Consider the following 24,539-nt stretch of genomic DNA (forward strand, 5'->3'; position numbering starts at 1 on the left):
CTTTTTTTTGAGTTTCAGTAACCTGGCTGCAGTCCCACTTAAAAAGTCCTTCATCTGTACTACTGTTTCCCCAAAGGTAAGTCTTCCCCTGGGGAATCCATTCGATTTGACTCTTCCTCTTGAGAAGCATACCCCACAGGGGAGGCAATTTGGGATGTGTCAGTTAGGGATTCATCCCCTGAAGAATCCTCTTCTTCAGAGGAAATATCAGGTACTAATTTGCCCTTAGGAGTAGAGACTGAAGGGGCCTGGGTAGAGGTCTGTCATAATGCAAAGAAGACATTAAGTAGTCCCTGAGTAAAGGGCTGCCAGTCAAGTGCCTGGTCAGATGGTACGGACGGTTGAGAAGAAAGAATATGTTTTGATTTTGCTTCTTCTTTTTGGGAGCATCTGACATAAACGTGTCCGTAATGCAATGCAGGGAAGGAGGGCCAGACACCGGGCAGCACTCCACAATATCAGAAATAATGTCTTTGTGGATGATTATTTGGGAAACCCCACGTGGGCCCTTGGAAATGATAAGCCATGGTTCCCCCCAGCGGCTGAGTCAGATGCCTGCAACTCCCTCTGGGACGTGCTAGCAGCTTCTTTGACAGCTTCCTCCTGGGTACCCGTCAGGGGAATGTCCATGGATTCCGACTCAGACTATGGGCCTTCACAGGCCTCAAAAAGTACGGTTGGAATAGAGGGCACAGCAGTAGGATCAGGCCGAGAATTTTTGGTCTTTTTGCAGGCAGCTCTTCCGAAGTTCCCAATGTCAGGTCCATGTCTTTAGCTAAGTGTTTCAAGTGCTGATTCTCTAGATACAATTTTAATGTAGCCAGATGGCTCCTTAGGGTTTGGGAACAAAAGCCTGACAGATTTTACAAGTGGTGTGGTTGTGGTCTTGGCCTAGACAGAATAGGCAGAGCTTGTGCAAGTCTTTATGTGGAATCTGCCTTCTACACCGACACTTGCCCTTTCTACCCGACATTAACCCACAACACAGTGGCAAAAAGATAACCAAAAACCCCTATGGGGTACTTATCTGAACACGGACAAACACAAAGTCACTTCTCCAAGTGAGCGATGACTGGCGGTGGCAGTCACACAGGCGGCAGACAAGTTCTGAGGTAGGTGCGTGCTGATGTCTGCTTTATTCCTGTCTGTTTATGCCCAACATACATTGAATGCAGCAGGCCAATGCATGTACCTTCGTAGTAGCAGCTAACTTTTGTAAAATGGCCAGGCGTATGAGTCAACCAGAGGCAGAATCCTTCATGTTATGGATACAGCAGCATATGAAGGGAAGGGCATCAGTAGTGATGCAACACTGCCAGCTAACTTCTCTTTGGGAGAAGGATGGGGTGCATGTAATGGCACTCAGTTCCATTGTGAATCCCTGGTGGAAACCAGTGATCCCATGGGACTGCTGGCTTTGAGGTGAGGGCAGGGTTGTCCTCAGGGGTTATGCCACTAGCAGAAGCAAGTGACATGTCCTCTCTAGCCCACTGCATGCAGAATACTGGGATGACAGTGAGCATGTTCAGTTTGGCTATTGCCTTTAAGCACATACCCTGCAGCTTTGAACAGGCAAGAGCTATGCTGTTCACTGCTCAGCTCAAGTCCTTGGGAGGACTGAATGGGCCCATAGGGCTCTTGTATCCCATGGAGACAAATGTGCTAATGGAGTTGAGAAAGAAAGCTTGATAGTCACTGAGATAAGGACAAAAAAATAATGCAAAAAAAAAAATAAAAATGTGGATGATTCTCTAATCTTCCCCTCTCCAGCAGAGGATGATTAGCTAGACTCCAGTGAAGGACTGGAAGAGCACCAGCATGACAGCACTGAAAAATCCTACCCTTGCCTCCACTGAAAACAGGATCTGTGGAACCTAGTCGGACTTTCCCGGTCAACAAATGTTAAATAAAAAAATAAATAAAATGAATATCCAGTCCATAGGGACTGGGAAAAATGCGCACTAATGACAGTGTAGCTTCACAGGCATTAGGTCCATAACCCCTAAAAGAGGTAGTGGTAGCTGGTATGCTCCTTTTAGAATGGGTCTGACAGGTCCTTGTAGTGTACTACTATGAGCCATATATCAGAAGAATATACAAAGAGCTATTCATTTGGAAATCATTTGCTTAGGTCCCCTCCATTTATTATAGCAAAAGAGAAAAATACTTGGATTTGACCTTCTACAACCCTTGCATAAATTAACTGTCTGTGAATATCCAGTAAGTGTAAAACCATTTCCACAGAAATGAACAAATACACATGCCCATCTCAGGATCATACACAATTCCCAAACACTACACCAACTGTGTATGGGAAGATTCCAAAGAGTTAACTTACAGGACACAGACTGATACACTGCTGGATCATATCCCTCTACCTGAACCTGCTAACAAAAATCTAGACAAATTATTGAAAAGTATGTACATCAGGTCAAAAATCTACGCATATAATTAGCATAAAATATGGATATATAATGGCATTACTCCTCCCAATTCAGAAACACAAGTTTAAACAGAGTGATAAAATGATGCCACCCAAATGGCAAACTCACTGTACCCACAGCAATTAAAATAATCTCAGCTGCAGATTTTGTTCTCCACTGTTGTATCTATGACAGACAGCTCCTCCAAACATGCAAGTTTACTCACAGTTAGTTACATCAAACACATATCTGTTGTCCACCCACGTTTTCCCTTCCATTCCACCCCAGTCTATATCTGCAACAATCCCTGGTTTGAGTGCTATGTTATCTGCTATTCAGCTCGCTACTTTAGAAAATAAAAACACAACTCCAGGTCTGCACTAGTAAGCACAGACCAACAGCAACACAAGAAACAGCTACAAAAATATAATGCATTCTAATTACATAAAATGTGAGGCAGAAAAATGCTGCCTTGTATACTGGCTCTTCCCCTACCACATTCTGCAACATCCAACTAAGAAAAGGTTACATATCCACCATATTCAACCTGATGACAATTCCCTATACCCTTCAACTTCCTTACCAAGCTTTATGAGACAAACCACAAGCTTTCATGAAGTCCACATACACACAGTCTATCAGATTTTCTTCATTCTCCTAAGGAGCTGCCCTGACTGTTGAGCAGGATCAGTCTCCAATTCAAGGCATTAAAATCATGCAACAGACCATCTATTAGGTAATTGAAACATTAAATGCCACAGCTGACTTTTTAATATCTTCTCCATTACCTTTGTAACAATTATCTGCAAGCTTACAAATGCCCATCTCCTTCATGAAACCTCTCTGTCCTTGAAGGACCACCACCTCCATCCTACAGTCTGCTAAGACAAAGATATAGATATGACAGGATGCCACATACAGAAGAACACATGGGCTAGCTAGTATGTCATGACAATTTAATCTTTTATACCCAGCAATAACCTGTTCAAGAAAAAAGTGAATCAGTACATGTAAGAAATACACTAATGATCGATCATACCTTTCAACTGTTCAGACATTTGCCTCATATTTTTGGCCTGCTCCTTATAAAATTTCCAGTTTTCTAGCAAATTAATTAGGACTGAACTCAGTAAATAACAAAATACATTTCAGTTTTAAACTACATTTCCTTCAGAAAATGCATGCTAACACAAATCCTGTTATTCTGGCAGCTTTATAAGTTTATAAGAGTATTATTTAGAATTTGTCCCAAAATTATTTATTTTAGGTTTTGTCCATACTTCTTGTTCTAAGAGGTTAAGTGGTATGCTAATGATAGCCAGGGAATGATAAGGGGTGAAAGACACATAAATATGTGTAAACAGACGCACACACACACACACACACACACACACACACACACACACACACACACACACACACACACACACACACTCCTTTTCACATAACTGTTTAATAAAATAACTGCTTCAATTTGGGATAATGGACATCCTCCCCAGCAGCCAACAAACTGTGCCTTACCACCTGTTCACCTCCACCAAATGCCAAGTGACCTACTCCAAATTCTGAGTGTTGTTCCTTTTGTCTCAGAGGGCTTGAAGGTATGCAGTCTTGATTTAAAAAAAACACAACAGAACATCTCTGATGGGTTCCATAATCTGCTGTTATACTACAACTAGAACCCTTATTGGAATCTTCACTCATAAACACTACTAGTTGTTGTTGTTGTTTGCCTTTCGGCTTTTCCCGATTAGGGGTCGCCACACCCTGCTAGTGATTAACAAAAACTCAGTTACCTAAACAAGTTTTCAGGTTTTTGTAACAATACTATCAAATGTGCACTACTTCACAGCATTTACCCATGTGACAGACACACTGTCCTTTACACAGGCTTTAAATTAATAATTATTTAAATAAATTAATCTGCAGAATGGCAATATTTATAATCTCTAGAGGATTATGAATTAACTGCACCGATATAGCAACATCAACAAATGCAGCTGATTCTTAAATATCTGATCAATAAAACACACCCAATGCCTTTTTATTATTATTATTATATTATTAAATGCTTTTTATTAACACTGGCTTCATGGCTCTGGCTCTGCCTCTGTCGTTCTGTAATGGTCGACCACTTGGCTGTCACCTACATCCACTGATAACCAATCACAGCACTTCAGCACTCTGGACAGCTCACAGTGGTAAATAGGCAAGACCGTGAAGATTTTAGTTTTTAAGTAAAACACAACAGGAATTCAAGTATTACTGTTATATTTTACTTAAAAACTAAAAAGTAAAAAATATAAAAATGATTTTTTAATAAAGAATGCTTTTTATTGAGTCGCTCTAAAAAGTGAAAAATAAGAAGAATGAAAACTTTGCAAAAGAAACACAATGAAGCTGATTTCAGAAAATCATTCGAGGTTGAGTTTGCTGATTCCTGCTACTACTACTGCTACCTCAAAAATACATGAATAGTACCTATATCAAGCACTAACAACCATTCTTTTGGTCTGTATTAATTTAATAAATGTCTCCCCCAATAAACTGAATGAATGGGGTACTCAGTTATCTCAACTATATCTTCAGTTACAGCTCTCCATCATTTCCTAGTGAACCATATCTTCCAGGCAAAGAAAGCTGCAAAATTTCTCACTCACTCACATAAAGTTGTAACTGCAGCTCCAGTTAAGAGACCACCCTGCTGACATCTAGGGAGAGGTAGAAACTGAAGTCTAAAATCTAAAGTTATGTACTTACCATAACGATAGATCCATGTCATCTCATTTTCATCCAGTTCAACCTTTAGGCTGTCGGATCCAACTTCAGCGCCTTCTTCTGAAGCAGTGGATCCAAGGATCTGACTCCTCCCCTAACCGTGATTCCCTCCTCTCCAATAAATTACTTTAGACCGAATCTGATGACTTATACCTAGCATTACTTCCCTCCTATAACTGAATAAACCTTTAAGTTGTCATAGGTGAGGAAAGTACAGTTTTGTAAAATCTTACCATAACTGTTAATGTTCTTCTCTTCACTGTTGCAGTATTCTTTACAGAAGGATCTCCTGCCAAGGATAGCCAGTACACCAAAGTCTTTAGATGTTACAGGTGCCGTACATCACACGTATGCTCCCCGCATAAGGCATAAAAGTGATGTATGGACACAAACACTCAGAATTGAATTGCCCCAGGAGGAACAGAATACCCTCAGGGACAAAAGAGAACATGTACATCCAGAAGGAAAAAGGACAGAAAGAAAAGGAGCTAGAAAAGAGGGGGAAGGATGGAGCTACCAAACACTGCAACAGTGAAGAGAAGAACATCTACTGTTATGGCAAGATTTTACACAACTGTACTATGTCCTTCCATTTCACTGTTACAGTATTCTTTACAAAAGGCAGAGTATAAGAACTAAGAAGGCTGGGAGGAGGAAGGCACTGAAGAGCCCTCTACGTACCCATGCAGAGCAGCCCTGGCAAAACCTGCTCTGACACTAGAAATAAAATTGAATTTATAATGTTTAGTGAAACTATGAACAGAGGACAAAGTAGCAAAGCACTAAACACAGTCCCTGAGTAAAATCCTGCCATTACACATTGGTGAATTTTAGCAGCAGGGTAATATGTTTAGTATTCTGCTTTTTATTGAACAGGACATCAGCCCTAAGGACTCTCAGTGGTTCAGACCCTTGGTGGGATTCAACAATCACAGTATGTATGAATCTCTTCCCTTACCAAAATCTGAGGAATTCCCCTCAGTCCCTCAGAAATAATCAGCCAAGGTTCCCATCAATTTCCAGAATAGACACCGGAAAAGCCTCAGAGGATATACAAGAAATCGGATCCATACCAGACGGTCTTTAGGGCTTTAACTAGCTTCTGGTAAGATGTCCAGAGGACGATGGACAGTAACCTTGACCTCTTAGATTTCTTGGCAGATGGCTGATCCTCGGGTTCAGAGGATTCCACCATTAGCACCCTCAGCCAACAGTTTAAGTCACTGGTTCTCAAGGTATATGGATAAGAAAGATAAGCTACTATGTAGGGTCTTACAGACAAACATTTGACAGACAGAGCACTACATACGGTTGTGTTCTAAAGATGAGAGGGACCTAGACAGTAAACACAAAGGGAATGGTAATCTTAGCAAGGAATCTTGTGTCTACATGCTGAACGCTTCTTGAATCCAGTGGGCTTGTCAGACATCAGAACAATACTCTATAAGAATTATCCCAATCATATAAATCACTCTGAAAACTCTACACACTATTAAATAATTATACTAGAGAGAAATACACTTCATAAAAACACTACACCAAAGAACTATTTATACTACTGACATATGTATATATGAATGTACCTCGTTAAAAGGGACTAGAAAATTCTAACAAAGTACACTATGTAAACTAGAAAAAAGGTTATTTGTCCTAAGTATTCTACCTAAATTAATCCTAAGCCTTATCAAGACCTGACATTACCTAAAAAATTTGTAGGAAAGGGAGAAGTAAAAGATTTTTAGTCAAAAAATGTTTTAACTTATCATGAATGTGTGGAGATTTTAGAAGACACATCTGGTCAAACAGGCAGCAAATAAGATCGAGGAAATCAGCTAAGAGGGGGGAATTGTGGGTAGGAATGGAGTCAGAGCTCTTGCATCCCATACTCTGGTATAAAGTGCCACAGTCAGATCTGACAACCAGCACATTGAATCAGACAAAAATGTACAACATCGGATATGTAGTTTTCCATCCTTAATGGTAGCACACACTTTTTATAAGGAAGAACAAATCAACAAAAAAGGGAAAACTAGTTGTACAGGAACAACTGCTCTAGATATTGGCATCTTATACAAGTTGTTGTGACAAGAGCCCTTTTTAGTAATGCCTATGCCAATATCTAGAGTGGTCATTCCTGTACAACTAGTTTTCCCTTTTTGATTTATTTATGTATATATATAAATACATCATGTGTATGTGTTTCTATTTGTATGTGCTCACACACGTATATAATCAATCCCCTTCTTTTACACAGGTCAGGCATATTTTTATCACCCAGAGGAGAAGTTGTGAATAGCAATCAACAAAGAGCTGAAGGATTTTATCTGGGAGAGAAAGATGGCAAGAGGCAAGTGGGATAAACGTATTCTTTCAATAGAACAGGGAGGATCGGGATTACCCAAGTTGAAGGGGTATTTCAGAGCAACACAGTTAAGGTTTCTATACACAGTGCAGAAAAAAAAATACAATTCAAAATGGAAAGATATGATGATGAAAAAGGGGAGACGCTCAAGTAACTGGGAGAGACTGGGATTTTGGATGCAGAACTCTAAGGAGAACAACAATAATTATACAGAATACTATATTTATAAAGTATCAGAAGGTATTCTAAGAACTAAGCCAATACAGGAATGGAGAATGGAGATTCTGCTGATAGGGATAACTGCAGTTAGGGATACAGACAACAGGCAAGAGGGGGCTGGAATACATTGGAGAAAACTGGCAAAGGAACCAAGGTATTAGGAGCAAATAATTACTGAGGGAAAGGTAATAGAATGGGAGGTCACCAGGAACTGTTTGGACTGCAGGCTAGAGATTGCCTTCCACATCAAGGACTGATATTAGAGTATAGGCAAACAGAAAGAAATAGGGGGTGCTAAGCGAAAGACCAGGACTGGTACAGTTTTTAGTAGAATATACAACAGAAGTTGTCATTAAGAAAGGAATAATACACGTTTCTTGTTTACAAAAAAAAAAAACAACAAATTAACAAATAAGAGAGTAAATGTTTTGCATGGTTTACTCTACTTTACTCTCTGCATTAACTCATTTGCATACAAGCCAATGCAAATCTCTTTCTCGTGTCATAAAGTAGTATTAAACTTTGTTGAGATGTTCACTACATATAATGATCCTTTAATTACATTTATACCATGTATATACGTATCTTCTACTGTAACACCTTCTTATTCACTACTCTGTACATTAATTTCTTTGTTTTTTTGTAACTGGCTACACAGCCAAGGTCGAGGCTGAAAAGGGTCCTTGGATAAGTCCACTTATCCAGTTAACAAATACAAAATAAATATAATGTGTGAAATGTCAGCAGTTAGATGATGACACATCTCACATTTACCTTCACATGAGAGATAAGTAAATAATTTTGAAAGAGGTAAAAAAAAGTCTGCAAAATACAACAGAAAAAAGTGGTCTGCAGACAAAGATGGTCTTTATAGCTTAGCTCAGACTGGCAATACTTTTGCCAAGAGGCACAATGACAATCACAGAAAAATGAATAAATGTAGGAATCAGAAAAATTACTTGCAAATATTACTTACATGATTTCAAAATTATGAGTTTGGTATTCTTCCTAGAAAGCATGCCACAAAGCATTAAATGGGAACAGTTTTAGATTTCCATTTTTTTAAAAAAAGGTACTTTTATTATTCAAACAGTAACAGTACTTGGAAAAATATTTACTGGTGATATAAATAAAAGTGCCAACCTATTATTAATATAAAATGATCTAAGAAACAAAGGATGTTTAATGATAGTCTACCACTTTTACGTTTTGCACCAATGGAAATCCAGAAGAAGTAAAACTTTTTTTATTTACTAATAAATCTGCATTACTAGTTAAAGGCAGACACATAACCATTGTATCCTGAATATGTAACATGGTCAATAAATCATGAAAAAATTGAAATCGCTTCTGTTAATATCTTAGACAATTTGAGTATATGGAGGAAGAACAGTCACATCAAACCATTTACAAGGAATATCATCATACAGGCTAGTAGATTAAACATGTTTTTTAAACAGTTTTATTGAATTATCAGTTGTGACATAAGCAAACTTACATTCTTATAAAAGTATCAAACCATTTTTAACAATTTCACATTTACAAACATTCTGACTGAATTTATGTAATGTTGCTTAAATTATACATGACATATATCATTATAATTTAAGCACATTACATACATTATTAAATTATTCCCTTCCCTTAAACCTCACTCTTCCTCCAAAACATTATTCTGCATGTATTGTTCCAACAACTTCCATTTTTCCTGTATAATTTACTCCAACCCTTTTCTAAAGATCCTACTTCCTGTTCTTTTATTTCTGTTACAATATTCATTACTTCAAGTCTAGTTGATTTAGATTTCGATTTCTACCTTCTAGTAATTCCATTTTTGGCAACCACCAAAATCAAAATTAAACTTAACAAGGCCTTACTATGTCTAGGCAATTCAGATCCTGTATCCCAACTAAGAAAAAAATAATTTCCTCTGGTGGTCCCCTGCCATAAACAAACTCTACAACAGAAGAAAGAAACTGTTGCAAAACAAGAGTAAAATCCCATGACTGGAAGAACTCCCTGGTCAGCCTTAGTAAGAAGCTGAGATCCCTCATAAAATCCTCCAAAGCTAGTTATGAAAACAAAATCACCACTGATTCTAAAGACAACCACAAAGCATTCTACAGCTATAGGTTCATAGGCTGATACTAGGCTATCTGCCCTAGGGCATTTATAAGCCTAGCCAGAGTGTGTTTGGCTTTTGCCACCCTTTTAGATTAATTGACTGTACCTCTGTATAGTAGGTCACAGAAGGTAGCCCTTTTAAGGTTAGTTTACTGTACCTCTGTCAAGCAGGGACACAGAAGAGATCCCAGGGGTAAACTTACGATCTCCCATCCACTCGTCAAGATTTCTCTTGAAGAGGGTCAGTGAGGGGCTCTGCCTAACATGGATTGGGATTTTGTTCCAGAGTGAGGGGAGTCTCTGGGATATGAATCTGTCCCTCCAGCATGTCCTATTTATTTCTGTGCTGAGGTTCAAGTCCCTGGAGCGTGTAGCTCTAAGGGATTTGGATTTCCTGTGGTGAAGCAAGTCCATTAATTCTGGGTTGGACATGGCTTTATACGTCAGTCACAGATTGCCTCTGAGTAAGCGGTACACAACTGAGTAGAGCTGGAGTTTCTTTAGCCGAACTGCATAGGGCATCTGTTTGAGTCCCTTGATCCTCTTGGTGAGGTACTTTTGGGGTCTTTCCAGTTGCTGCAAGTGTCGGGTAAGGTACATCCCAAATGGGGCATTGTATTCAATTATGGGCCTGATAAGTGATGAGTAGAGGGGCACAATGACCTCTCTTGATCCAGATATGAACCCTTTCGTGATAAGCTGGGCTATATAGAAAGTCTTTCTAACCACTTTGCAAACGTGATTGTCCAAGGAGAGATTGCTATATACTTGGGTCCCCAAGTCCCTAATTACTTCTTCCGTACTTAATGGAATACCACCTATGTGGTAATTTGTGGGCACTTTGTTTTTCCCAAAGGGGATGACTATGCACTTTTTGGCATTTAGCTTTAGGTCATGGCTCTGGCGCCAGTTATCCATCTCTGTGAGACCCTTTTGGAGCATGCTTGTGTCAGCCGGAGAGTCGATTATGGCACCCAGTTTTCAGTCATCTGCGAACTTGGTCAGCCATAGTCCACCCGTGTTAGCCTGTACCTCGGAGAAATATATACCGAACAAGAGAGGTCCCAGGACTGAGCCGTGTGGGACGCCACTTGTAACTGGTTTAGAGTCTGACATGGCACCTGCTATTCTGACCATGTGGGTTCTACCCCTGAGCCAGTTTGCAACCCATCCTGTGACATAGGGGTTGATATTTAAGCTGGTGAGCTTATTTATGATGCCCGAGTGGGGTATTGTGTTGAAGGCTTTTGCGAAGTCCAGGCAGGCTGTGTGGACTACCTTCCCTTCATCTATGGCTTTGGTAACTGTTTCAAATAAGTCAACCAGGTTCAAGAGGCAAGATCTGCCTTCAACAAAGCCGAATTGGGTAGGATCTAGTGTCTGGAGGTTCCCAGTGTCTTTGTTTATGATTTCCATGATGATACGCTCCATAGCTTTGCAGACCAGGCTTATAGGGCGATAGTTTCCGGGGTCTGTTGTGGCACCACCTTTGTGGAGTGGGACCACTGTTGCTGTGCGCCATTCCTTGGGTACATATCCTGTAGTAAGGCTGAGATTGAACAGTGACTTTATATGAGGGTTTAGTTCTTCTTGGAGCTCATGTAAGAAGCAGCCCGGGACACTGTCTGGTACCATTGATGCTGTGTTTTTTGCTTTGGAGAGGGCAGCTCTCACCTGTGCATCTGTGATCTCAGGAAGGCTACACTCTGTTGGGATAGACATTTGCTCTTTGGGGGGGGAAGGGGGGAGAAGTTTGCACTGAACCTTTCTGCCAGGATGTTGGCAATGTCTGTGGGTTCAGTGTATTTTTTGTCATTTTGCACTAACTCAGAGCATATCTGGGAGTTGCCTCCCAGGTTCCTGACATAACTAAAGAAGGCCTTGTGATTATCTTTAGTGTCTTGTGCAATTTTTCTTTCGAAGCTGGCCTTAGATGATTTTATGAGGGATCATAGTTTCTTGCTAGTACTGATCAGAGATGCCTTCCATTTTTGGGATTTTGTTCTGCCATGTTGTAGCTTCCTCCTTCTGTTGTATAGCTTATTTATGGCCGGGGTCCACCAGACAGGTCTCCTGCCTTTGGAGGAGTGGGTCTTGGTTTTATTTGGGATAGCATGCTCCATGCATTCCTATAGGTGTCCATAGAATCCTTTTGTAAAGGATTCTGCGTTTTGGGCCGTATTTCCCACTGGCCCGGGGGCTTTGAAGGATTCCACCTCAGTTTTGAGAAGTGTGAAGTTTGCTTTTGAGAAGTGTGAAGTTTGCTTTTGAGAAGTTCTTCACCGTGGTTTCCTTGGCTGGGGGTGGGGATGGAATATGGATGTCCAGTGAGATTAGTTTATGGTCTGATCTTACCAATGAGGGGTCTACCTCTGGTGTGGAACATAGAGACCCCATGTTGGTGATGACCAGATCCAATATGTTTCCCCTCTTGTGGGAGTGGTGACCAGTTGTTCCATAGCATTTGAGTTTATAAATTCTAGGAACCGTTGGGCGAGGGTGTTTGGGCTTGAGTAGTTTTCCCAATCAATGTTTGGGTAGTTGAAGTCACCCAATATAATGGTGTTTGGAGAGACCTTCATATTCTCCAGTCTTCTCAGGAAAGCCAAGTGGGGTTCCTGTGTTTGGGAGGGTGGTCTGTAGCAGGCTACAAACTGAAAGGCAGTTTTGCCCACTGTTAGTTGCACATGGATGGTCTCTGATGCTTCGTGCAGTGCTACTAACCTGGAGGTGTGGGTATCTTTGATAAATATGGATACTCCCCCTCCTTTTGTGGCCGAAAAGCATGGTATGAAGTATAACCTGTTAGTGCTGGGGTTCTCTCAGGAGCCTTGAACCAGGTTTCTGTTACTGCACAGATATCGATATTCTCCATACTGAGGAGAGTCTCGAGTGCGTGCATCTTGAGGTTTAGACTTCTGGCGTTGAGCAGCATTACCCTTAATTTTTTTTTCTTTGTGTTGTCTATGGAGGTGAGTTTGTCTTTTGAGTCTTGCCTAAAAAAGGCACTATGGGGGAGGCAAGAGTCTTTGCCAGTATTCAAAAACCCAGGGGTGACAGGTGCAAGCTGTCCCTAGCGAAGCAACGTGGCTTGTTGAGCATGTCATCCCAGGCTGACAGACACTGGATCCCCTTTGAATGACACCAATACTTTAGCCAAGTGTTAAAATTGATCATTTTGTCTTTATACTGTGGCATCATTCTTGGTGAGGGTAAGATGCAACTCAAGGTCAGTACCATACCGGCCTGGGCTACATGATCAGAGAACTCCTCTATGTCTCTTTTCATGTAGTCCAGGGAGGTACGTCACAGGTAATTCACACCAGCATGGACAATGACGGGGTCATATTTGTACGTGCTTTGGAGTGACCTGAGTGCTTGTGTTATGTGGCGGATCCTGGCACCCGACAGGCAGCTTACAATGACCTTCTCCTTGTTCAGTCTGGTGAGTGGGACGTCAGTGTGTCTGACAATAGAGTCACCTATTACAAGTGTATTAGGTGTGTTGTTTAGCCTTAAGGGCTGTGACTGTGTGGCACACTGACTTTGTGAGCTATGTGCTACGTGGGTAATGTTTCGTGGTAGGGCTTGCTTGGATGTCTGCATTGGAGGTCTTGCTGCTTAGGCAGATTTTTATTTAGAGCCTCCGAGTATGTTTTTGTGTGTTTATGTGTTTGGTTTGCTGATGCGATAGGTCTATGTGAGACTGGATTTGTGATGTGTGTGGTTACCTTCTCCTCCTGACTGGCTGTGCCAGTACTGGGTTGAGAGAGCTCAGCCTCTAGTTTGGCTATATAGTTGCATCTCTCACATATATTTGAGCTTGTTGGGAGGAGGAGAGGGTGGTCTGTATACATAAGGCAGTTGTAACATTGCCTCAAGATTCCCAGATTCACCAGCTGGACTGGAGAGTAAACCCAAAACTGACCTTTGGACATGCCTGAATAATATAGGGAACTACTTATTGACTGATCAGAAATAACCAATAGGGAGCAAGTACTTAAAAGGAGTATAAGAGGGTGTAGTGCTTAAGTTTATTAGTGTTTACCTATGAGATTACTTATAAGAGCAAGTGCAGGGCTTTAGAATGAAAACAGAGTGCTTATTTTGAGATTTAGAGCAATTCTAAGAGAAAAAGTGAAGAGCAGACTTTGTGGAGCCGGGAATAGTTTAAACCTGTTTAAGTGGTGCTGCTCGACGCTGCTCTGTGTGCAACACCGCGCAAAAAGAGACTTGCAGGGTTTTAAGAGAGAGAGAGATCAAGGAGTTTGGAATTGACCCAAAATGGCCAATAAAACTACAGTTTCTAGGCAGTAACCACTCCTACAGGGACAGGCAGGCTGCTCAGTGTTAACCACTGCCACTGGTGAACACAGAGACTTCCCTTTAGCCCAAGCAAGCACTGGCCTCCAAGAATGTCAAGAATCTCAATGGCAACACTCAGATGTGCTCTGAGTTACAGCACAATGGCACTAAATATACAGAGCCAACTGATATTGCCAATATCCTGGCAGATAGGTTCAGTGCTAACTTTACCCTCCCCCCTCACCCCCTAAAGGGCCCATCTCTATACCGGAAGAATGCAAAGTTCCTGTAATCATGGCTGCACAGGTAAAAACCACACTTTCCAAAGCCAAGAACACAGCATCCATGGGACCTGACAACATCCCAGGCTGCGTTCTACATGAACTACAGAATGAACTGGCACCCTACCTAAGCACCATGTTCAATCATAGCCTCACCTCAGGCTTTGTGCCCACTGAATGGCACACAGCGATGGTTATCCCACTCCACAAAAGGGGAGCCACCATGGACCTCAGGAACTACTACCCCATTAGCCTAAACGAGCCTGGTCTGCAAGGCCATAGAACATATCATCAAGGAACTTATAAACAAAGACATTGGTAATTCCCAAACTCCGGACTCCTCCCAGTTCGAGTTTGCAAAAGGCAGATCATGTCTCCTAAAACTGACTTACTTATTTGAAGCAGTCACTAAAGCCGTAGGCGAGGGTAAGGTGGTTCACACAGCCTATCTAGATCTCACCAAGGCTTTTGACACCATCCCCCACTCTGGAATTATAGATAAATTCACTAAACTAGGTATAAATCCCTATGTCACAAGATGGGTTGCCAACTGGCTCACTGACAGAACCCACACTGTGAAAGTAGCATACTCCAAATCCAACTTCAGACCAGTGACAAATGGAGTACCACAAGGTTCAGTCCTGGGTCCTCTCCTGTTTGGTATCTACTTTTCTGAAGTACAGGCTAACACAGAAGGTCTTTGGCTAACAAAGTTCGCAGATGACTGCAAACTAGGAGCCATAATTGAAACTCCTAATGATGTGAATGTCCTACAAAAGGGCCTCACTGAGACAGATGCCTGGTGTCAAAGCCATGGCCTCAAGCTCAATGAAAAAAAGTGCATTGTCATCCCCTTTCGTAAAAAACTCTGTACCCATGAGCTACCACATAAGTGGTAGTCTACTTAACACCGAAAGTATGATAAGAGACCTTGGGACACAGGTGGACAGTAGCCTCGCCTTTGATAATCACATCGCCACAGTAGTTAGGAAATCCTTCTACGTATCACACCTCATCACAAAAGGTTTCTCATCCAGGAAAAAAGAGGTCATTGTTCCCCTCTACTCAACACTCATTAGACCCACTACAGAGTACAGCACCCCTTTTGGTATGTACCTAACAAGACATCTACAACAACTGGAAAGGCCGTAGAAATACCTCACAAAGAGGATTACCAACCTCAAACAGATGCCTTTCGCAGACCGTCTCAGAAAACTCCAGCTTTACTCCGTCGCATATTGCCTACTCAGAGGCGATCTCTGTCTAACATACAAGTCAAACCCACAGCTGTTGGACATGCTCCACTTAAAGAAATCCCAATTCCTCCGAGCTACTCGCTCTAGGGACTTAAACTTTGTCACCACAATAAACAGTGCTGGAGGGGTAGATTCCTGTCCCAGAGACTTCCCATACTCCGGAACAAACTACCTATCTATATCAAACAAAGCTCCTCATTAGCACTCTTCAAGAAAAATCTTGATGATTGGATGGTAAATAGGAAATTCACCCCGGGGATCACCTCTGTGGCTCTGCTCGACAACGGCACAGGAAAATAATTTTCTTGGGTGGTGAAAGCCAGGGTTCCTTTTTGGCTAGGCTTCTATAGGCCCTAGGGCCAACAGCCTAGTACCTACCTATGAACCTTAGTTAAACACATTTGCTTGTCCAGTGTTCCTGACAAAGTACTCTGTGGGTAATTTTTAAAGTCTGCCAATTCATTATAGTCTAAGAATATATGCTATCAGGTACCTCTGTCTTCCACATCACATTTTCAACATTTGCCATCCACCTAAGGAAAAATTCTTCAGAGTTTGTTTGCGGTATAAAAGTACCAATGCAAACACTTCCAGGCAAAACTTCTAAATCTTCTGGATTTTGTTGCATATTTGGGAGCCATACATATGTCCTCACATTGTTTCCTTGTAAATTTAACAGCAGCACCTACTCTAGATTCAACTAAAAATTCTTCCAGAGCGGGTTTTTACTTAGGCTTCCCCAAAGCCTTTCTCTTTGCCTATACTCTGATATCTATCCCTGATACTAACACCATATCTTAGGCCTAAATTTCGTTGATATTTTACACTCAGAAAGAGAAATGAGCACGAAACTAAACAAGAACTCAGAAACATTTTTGACAACCTTCACAAAAGTTCAAACACTATGAGTGTTCAAATATGGCAGTGGAAAGGCTTAGATAGAAAAAGTTACCTCAGGAAGACATTAGTTGTTGAGAGTCTAACAGAACTTCAACCAAAGTTAAAATGGTAGTTAAAATAATACAAAAATAACCCAAATGGTCCATGTGGCTTTCCTATTGCTCTCTGTAAATGGAGAGACCAACAATTACATGACTTACTAGATAAACTGCTTGGTATGACTTTTTTTTATCTTGTACTCCCACAAACATTAAGCCTCCCTCTGACACACAACAAAAAATAAAAATAAAAAAGAAGAAGAGAAAACTGTAGTTGGGAAGAATCTTGCAGCTGTTCTGCAAAAAGCAGTTTAAGTTTCAGTTTTAATATGGCAGAAAAGATCCAGTAGTTTACTGCAAAAAATAAATTAAATGCACTAAGATGTGTTTAAAATAAGAAAAGCACAGTCAAGTAAACAATGGCTCAAAAATAGATGAAGCCTTAACTAGATACTCAGATGAGCTGACAAAAATTAAAAAAAACTGACAGGCTGAGGTGAAAAAAAGAGTGGCTGCGCATAAGGTTTCTCAAGAGCAGCTGTTCCAGAAAAGAATAGCAGCGTTAGAAGACAGACTTGCAGACAGAACTTGAAATATGATGCTACACCTTTCAAACTGGAAGGAACAGACTGGACTAATTTTATGAAAGTACAAATAAGCAATTGGAATGGTTTCCATAGCAGGATTTGTTAACTGAAAGGCCGCATCATGTGTATGCCGCAAACTTGCTCATAGGAAAGCAGCCAAGACCAAATCAGTAAAGATGCAATCATACCAGCAGAAATAATTGATCCTGATAAAACGGTGGCAGAAAGGAGGGTTAAACATTGGGAATAACAGAATGCTTGTAAAAAAAAGATTTTTCACTACATAAGCAGAAGAGAAGCAAGTTTATCATAGCAATCAAGGAATGTCTAAAGGCAAGTGTGAGATTCAAGCTACTATATCCAGCTGTCTTCAGAATATATTTCCTGGATGAACAAAGAACATGCTAAGGAAGAAATAAAAAAGTTTGAACAATAAAAGTGAACAAGTGAGCAGAAGGGGATTCTGACTCTCATTCGTCTGACCTTAACAAAGTCCATAAGAGACTTTGCCAGTGAAACCTTTTCTATTGTTCCAAAGTAAAATGCTTGGGGAACAGATGAAAGCACATGAGCTGAATACAAGAATTAGGGGTATTCTTAACCAGAGATTGGTGTTGGGAGATGAAGAAGACCACGAAGAATACCAGCAGTACTGAGAAATTAGTGACTAATTGGGATACTGAAAAGTATGAATCCTGTTAGATACAAAAATGCAACTTTTTTAAGATGTGGCTGACAAAGACTGGAATGTGTTGACTGTGTTAAACTGGTGGATGGACTGCAAAACATACACCCCACTTTATGCCATTACCATTTAACAGTACATTGAAGGGACTAAAAAACAACTTTAAGTAAAACAGGTTTTGCTCTAATTAATATCTGTAATCTGTATAAAAATGTCATGATATACATTGCATGTTACACTGTAAAGCATTATTAATAGAATGCAGTCAGGAGTACTGTAACTGTGAGGTTGTGGGAGTCTAACCAATGACTGCTATATATGCTAAAGATGTTAAAGCAAGGAAGTAATTTTTCCAAGTTGCAATGCATCAGTGCTTTACACTGTAACAAGGTAAGAAAGGGTGGAAAGAAGCAAGTTACAGTTAATATAATGTTGTGACTGGACAGCTGGGGTAGGAGATATAAAAATGTATTGATCACATTATATGCAAAATAAAGATCATATGTAGAATTAAGATGATAACATCTCCTGTTTTACATGGCTTGATATCTAGATTAATGTCTGGTTCAAACAAAGACAAGAATTTGTCAAGCAAAGAGGTTTGAAAAACATGACAAAATGCACTGAAAATGATACATCTTGTACTTGCAAAGCCATTAGTTATTTTTTATTAGCAAATGCTTTTCAGTGGGAGGAAAAAGTCTACATTTGCAACCAGTTAACCATGAACAGTCTAACAGTGTGTTCTGAATGAAATTTTCAAAGATTCTTTCATGCATCTGCAAAGTTACTAGTTTTTTTTTCCTCATTAACTGTTTTTGCTTGGAAACTAGCTCTCTGCAGCTGCAAGCAATTAATCATGAAACCTCTGAACACAATGTGCTAAGAGAAATGTACAAGCTACAGTGTAATTACCATATAAATTTATATTGGCAAACAGTTCAGTAAAAAAATAAATGAAGTCTGAAGTGAATAAGACATATAAATAGTTGCTCCCCTTCAGCTGTAATACTTTAATACGTTCAATACAACAGTGCACATTTCTGCTAATTTATTTAAAGGCAGCAAGTGCACTTTCTTTGTTAGAGATAAAAGTTACACTTACTCAGTGCATGCAAGCTGTTTTCCACATCTGGGAGGGGAAAACAGATAAGAAAAAAAAAAAAACAAACAGAAATCAATGTATGTGGGAACTGTGGCTGTAACATGCAGTTTTGCATGTTAACCTTAATTTTAGAATAGGTAAGGAAAAAGGACCGTTTAGCTTTTCTTCTAGTTTCCTGAACCTTCACAGGTACTACAGACGATGACATATATTCTGTTCTATTCAGAGACTAATGTTGGTTCAGCAAAATATCTCCATGTAGGGCCCATCTATTTAAGTGCAGATTACTACATCAAACTGATATTTTCCCTTTACTAAACTTCAGCACCTCATCAGATTTTCTTTTTTTTTTTGGTTTGGTTCTTTGTTATGAGACTACACAGAATCAATTTTTTTAAAGTCAAGGAGGTAAAAAGAAACACAGACAACTATAAATATAAAAACACTTAAAATAATGTTATGCTGGAAGATCTCCACTGAAAAATAAATGATCGGTGAGCATAAGACATTATGTAGATGAAACTATTCACTGACTGAAGTGCAATCTGAAACACTCAAAGCAGCATGAAGAATCAGCTCCTAGCAATGCTTACTTTACATGGAACTCTTACACATCAAGAATCAAGGAAATGTTAGCATGAGATGAGCTGGTCATCACAGGGACTGAGGTACAGCTGACAATATCTGTTAGGGAATGAAGATGCACAAGGTAGGTAAGACACAAATGGTATGATTTACAATTACAGCAGCCCTCAAATATGATATAATGTTCCTTTAAAAGCTTAGTTCTTCTGTATGTTGTCAAATTCATTCTCCTGCAATATGAAGAGGTACACTGAATGTACACATTAAGAAGCACAGTAGATATACACTAAAGAATAATGGTGATAAGCCACAACAAATGGAGGCAAGAAAGACCTTTGAAGCATGTGTGAAGGTAGGTCATTTAAGACTAACCATAATTGGAGGATCATGGTCTCAAACAATCTCCCAGACGATGACTGCTGGAAGGAGAAAGCCAAAACCAAGACACGACCCGTAGTACTTCTGGCAACATCAGCTGCAAACAATCCAACTTACACAACAAATTTCTTACTTGAAACAATTTATACACAATGCTTAAGACTGGTAGTGATGTGACTGAATGAATAAGGGCAAACATCGTATACAATTTTAATGGCATACAGCCTGAAAACTGCATGCACTGGTTTATGGGGAAGGGGCTGCTGGCTAAGAAACTTTGTTTTTTGTGAATAATGCTTTGGCTTCTTTTACTTACACTTCAACAAACAAAAAAGAGCACTGCCAACATCAGGACTGGGGAAATGACCTTGATTTATCCTACGGACAGCACAGCACACCAGTCTAGCACCACCACCATTAAAGTTGCATTTTGACTCCAGTGATTTCTAGGTATACCCGGGACTAGAACCCATAACTTCTAGTTTAGTATATATAGGAGTATCAATTGTGAAATATTTGCTGAAGCCAAATTTGGATAGAAAACAAGTGCTAAAAGGTCCAACAAAAGACTAAAATATTTTTTCTGGTGAGGGGCTTTTCCCATAAACTTCTAAATGTAAATTCTAACTTTGAGGTCACTGCATGTCAGGGAAAACAATGTATAATCCTTAGTGCCATCTCTCACATGAGAGGGTTTTCTGACCATTCAGGCGTCAGGAACTATAAAGCAGTGAAGTGGTCTGCAATAAATGGAAATGCTGCTGCTAACATCTGTACTGAGCTAACATACTTGTCAACTTTTTTCAAGTAACAAAAATGTCAGCATAATTTCCAAGTAGTTAACTTTATTCTAATTAACTACAAAATGTTTACCTAAGTAACCCACAAAAAACTGCCTCTTCTCACTAATTACACATACTATTAAATATTATTAACAGGTTTTCTGAAATAAAAATATAACAGGAATGTAATAACCTTCCTTACAATATGCATTAAGTTCTCACTGCAGCGCCTGCTCTAAAATGTGGTATTATGTTCTTCTCATTGCAGTACTAAAAACTGAAGACACAGCAATGGCTGATTAAGACTAAATTAAATCAATATGCTGTGAATGACAGTTCACTGAAGTTGTTGGCAAAACACTGCAACTGTCCTATTATGGGATCCAAAAATAAAACTTTAAAGGCTGCTGTTTTGCAGTTTTTAAGCTGTGTTAATAAGCCACCCAGTCTTCTGGGCCACTCAAAACAGTTTTCGTAACACAAAAATTAGTTTTGCTGCATCAGTGAGTGCTAACAATTTATCAAGCTCAAGTTCAACAAATACTTACCTCCTCAGGAGCTCCACTGCCCGGAAAGAAGTTCCCATCATCATAGCGATGCAGCGAGATGTAGAGAACATTAGGATCGTCATAGAATGCCTGCTGTGTCCCATTTCCATGATGGATGTCCTACATGAGTTCAAAAACAATCAAAGTATGTGCTGACTACAAAACGAAATTACACAAATTATATTTTCCACTTACATATATTTTCTAGACTCCTACAACAACAAACATTTTTGCACCTGATAGAAGCACCTTTCTGACAAACTATACAGAAAAGAAAGTTATGTAATACCTTAATGACAGGACTGCAACAAATCTGGTCCAACTCTGGTAGCCATCAGGACTATTTTCCACAGGCATCAGGACTGTTCACAAGCTAAAGCTTTCTCAGACTGCCTGGCTCCATTTCTCAGTCCCATGCTGCATCTATCTGCCCTGTTCTCCAGTTCTGCTGGAGAAGTAAACACATTCATCAAAAAGATTCACCCAACAAAAGAAAGAAGAGAGAAGCAGGCAACACAAGAAGCAAAAGAAACAAAAAGAGCAAAAGTGGCCTGCTTACCCCTACACTGAAGAAGGCAGGGTGGGAAAACATTACCAAAGCGAGAATACATCTTCTAAAGCTCTGTTACGGTACATGCATAACTTTTGTAAAGCCAACAAAGAATAATGCCCTCATAATGGCCCAGAGGACCCACCCAGATTTGACTAGCAGACTGAGTACTTCACTGCAATGGCAGGGAGCATGGGTATGCCCACCCTGGGGGCATGGAGGGGCTGAAACAGGCCACATACACTGCCATTATCCCTTGAAGGAGGGGTGGCCAGTGGGCAGACATTAGGCTTATGAAGCCAACAATGGGTGGAACCCTTCGAAGCATGTGTATAGAAGTGTGCACTCTCATGTCCTCTCACTCAGAGGATTTAGGAAGGCTATTCAAAATACTGTCGATACCTGGATGTGGATGATAACACAAAGCATTCTCATGGCTGTCTGAATGATGGCCCAGATTGGAAAGTTCTCACCTCAGTTCCATTGTAATCTCCAGAGCAGAGAGTCACTGCTGGATCAAGTAGCGATGAATAACACACATAGACAGCAATCTAGCCTTTGACTATCATGTGTCTACAGTAATGAGGAAATCATTCTATGATGTGTAACTTATAAACAAAGGTATGGCATCTAGCTCTAAGAAGATCAATGTTCCACTGTATTCAGCATTCATCAGACCTATAACCGAGTAAAATGGCCCCTTTGGTAGTATCTAACCAGGCATATGCAAAATTGGAATGTCCACAGAAGTTCCTCACTAAGAGAATACAGGGCATAAGTACCATGTGCTATGCAGACCTCCTCAAGGCCCTATCCCCGTATTCTGCCTCCTACAGGCTGTTGAGGGGAATGGCATACAACGCATTTTTCAGACCCCACCCTGATGGACCTCCTGCAAATCCGCAAAACAAACAGCACCAGAATTGCCCATAATAAAGACTTAAACCTTGCCTGTGACATAAATAGGACCTACTGAAGAGATAGGTATCCCAGAGACTATTCCTTCTCTGGAACAGGTTCCCCACCCATGTGTAACAAAGTTCCTCCCTAATCCAATTCAAGTACAACTTGGACAACTGGAAGGGGAACAGGAAATTCATCCCTGATTTGGCACCTATGTCTTTAATGGACACAGGCAACCTGTAAATGTTTTATTTCCCAGGCCCCTGCTTGTAAAGATTTAATCTGCCAAGTCCCTGCTTACACTTACCTAGGGTATCAGAACTTTTCAGAGTTTTGGGCTGCATGACTAGGCTTAAAAACACTGTTGCTGTCGTTAACCTAGTACATACCCATGAACCTACAACTTGCTGACAGCAGGGTAAAAAATCACCTAAAGATTTTGTATCTAATAAAAAGTGGTCCATTTCAATCATCATAAGGCTAGATTCCCTACAGAACCCTCATAGGTGGCCATGATCATAAGAACATCCCTTTAACACTGGCAGCTCCAAAGGATGATCCTGCTCAGGATTTCATGTCTTGTTTTTAGTGTTTGGTAAAAGCATTTAGTTAAGACCAGTTAGCTGTGCTGTTCATATATTGCTCACTGTGGCATTACCAAGAAATAGCTGATGCGGCAAGGACTCTCTAGTGGAATGGGCTTTTGAACCAAATGGAAGGTGATCCTTTTTTTTGAATAACAGAATTTTAGGAAGTGTGCTATCTACCTATTTTTTTTCTTTCTGGAATGTTGAAGGTGATTAAGACCTGGTCAGTCATTTGCAAGGGTTGTGCTATATTAGTTAGAAACACAGTTATCTATGTATAGCCATACAGTTAAGAAGCAACTTGCCTTTGTTAAAATACCCTGGAAAAATACTGGGGGGTTGATGGTCTGGTTACATTAGCTTCTGTGGCCATTCTAAGCATAAAAAAGGGAGACTAAAAAGCATCAATCACATTTGTGAAACATGGCTTTTCCAGAAAAAGTGGCTGAAAAAGAGTGGGCTTTTGTTGACTTTTTAAACTTGTGGGCGAACTGTAGCAAACACCCCCACTTAATGTCATTAATGTTTAGAAGGATGCTAAAAGGGGGAGAAAGAGACTGTAAACTTCTGTTCTTATTAATATTTGTATAAGACATTTCATGACACAGACTGCATGTTATACACAGTAAAGCAGTTTTATGTAGTGTGTAGTCAGAGGTATTTTAAATGTGAGGAGTCTTTTCAGTGACTGTTACGTGTTAAAGATATTAAACAAAAACTTTTTTAGTTGTAAGAAATATAAGTTTTACAGTATAACAAGAGAAAAACTGCCAGACAAAAGCAAGTTTAATGTCAATATGCTGTGATCTTAGGCTGTTGGGTGGGGTGTTAAAGTGCACTGATTATATTGTATATAGATTTAAGATATTTTCTCTTATTTTCACAAGGGTAAATGTCTAGATTAAATGCCTGTCTGTCCATAAACCTATGCTGGGCATTGTCTGTACTCATACCATGTTGCTAATGTATGGAACTTCTTATCTCTGTCCATCAGGCCAATAGCCTCCCTCCTATCCTTCAAAACCATTCTGAAAGAATTCCTAGTCAAAAGCAGGCTCTGTTTTTGCTCAACACCAAGATAAACTATATCTCTAAATGTGAACAAGTACTTAATCATACATTACACCTCCCTACTCTCCCTTC

At 40.1% G+C, this 24,539-nt stretch overlaps 1 protein-coding gene across 6 annotated transcripts in view; it reads right to left on the reverse strand.

Annotated features, from left to right (window-relative positions):
- Nucleotides 1-24,539, reverse strand: part of HDAC5 (histone deacetylase 5) — a 2,571,411-nt gene that overhangs the window by 203,586 nt on the left and 2,343,286 nt on the right. For all 6 annotated transcript variants that reach the window (XM_044055165.1, XM_044055164.1, XM_044055163.1 and 3 more), the window contains one exon: nucleotides 21,357-21,476. In XM_044055165.1, coding sequence (XP_043911100.1) covers nucleotides 21,357-21,476 — 120 coding nt within the window. The remainder of the gene's footprint in view (nucleotides 1-21,356; nucleotides 21,477-24,539) is intronic.

Source organism: Protopterus annectens, chromosome 13.part0, assembly GCF_019279795.1.
Source record: "Protopterus annectens isolate FY-2018-M chromosome 13.part0, PAN1.0, whole genome shotgun sequence".
Lineage (NCBI taxonomy): Eukaryota > Metazoa > Chordata > Ceratodontiformes > Protopteridae > Protopterus > Protopterus annectens.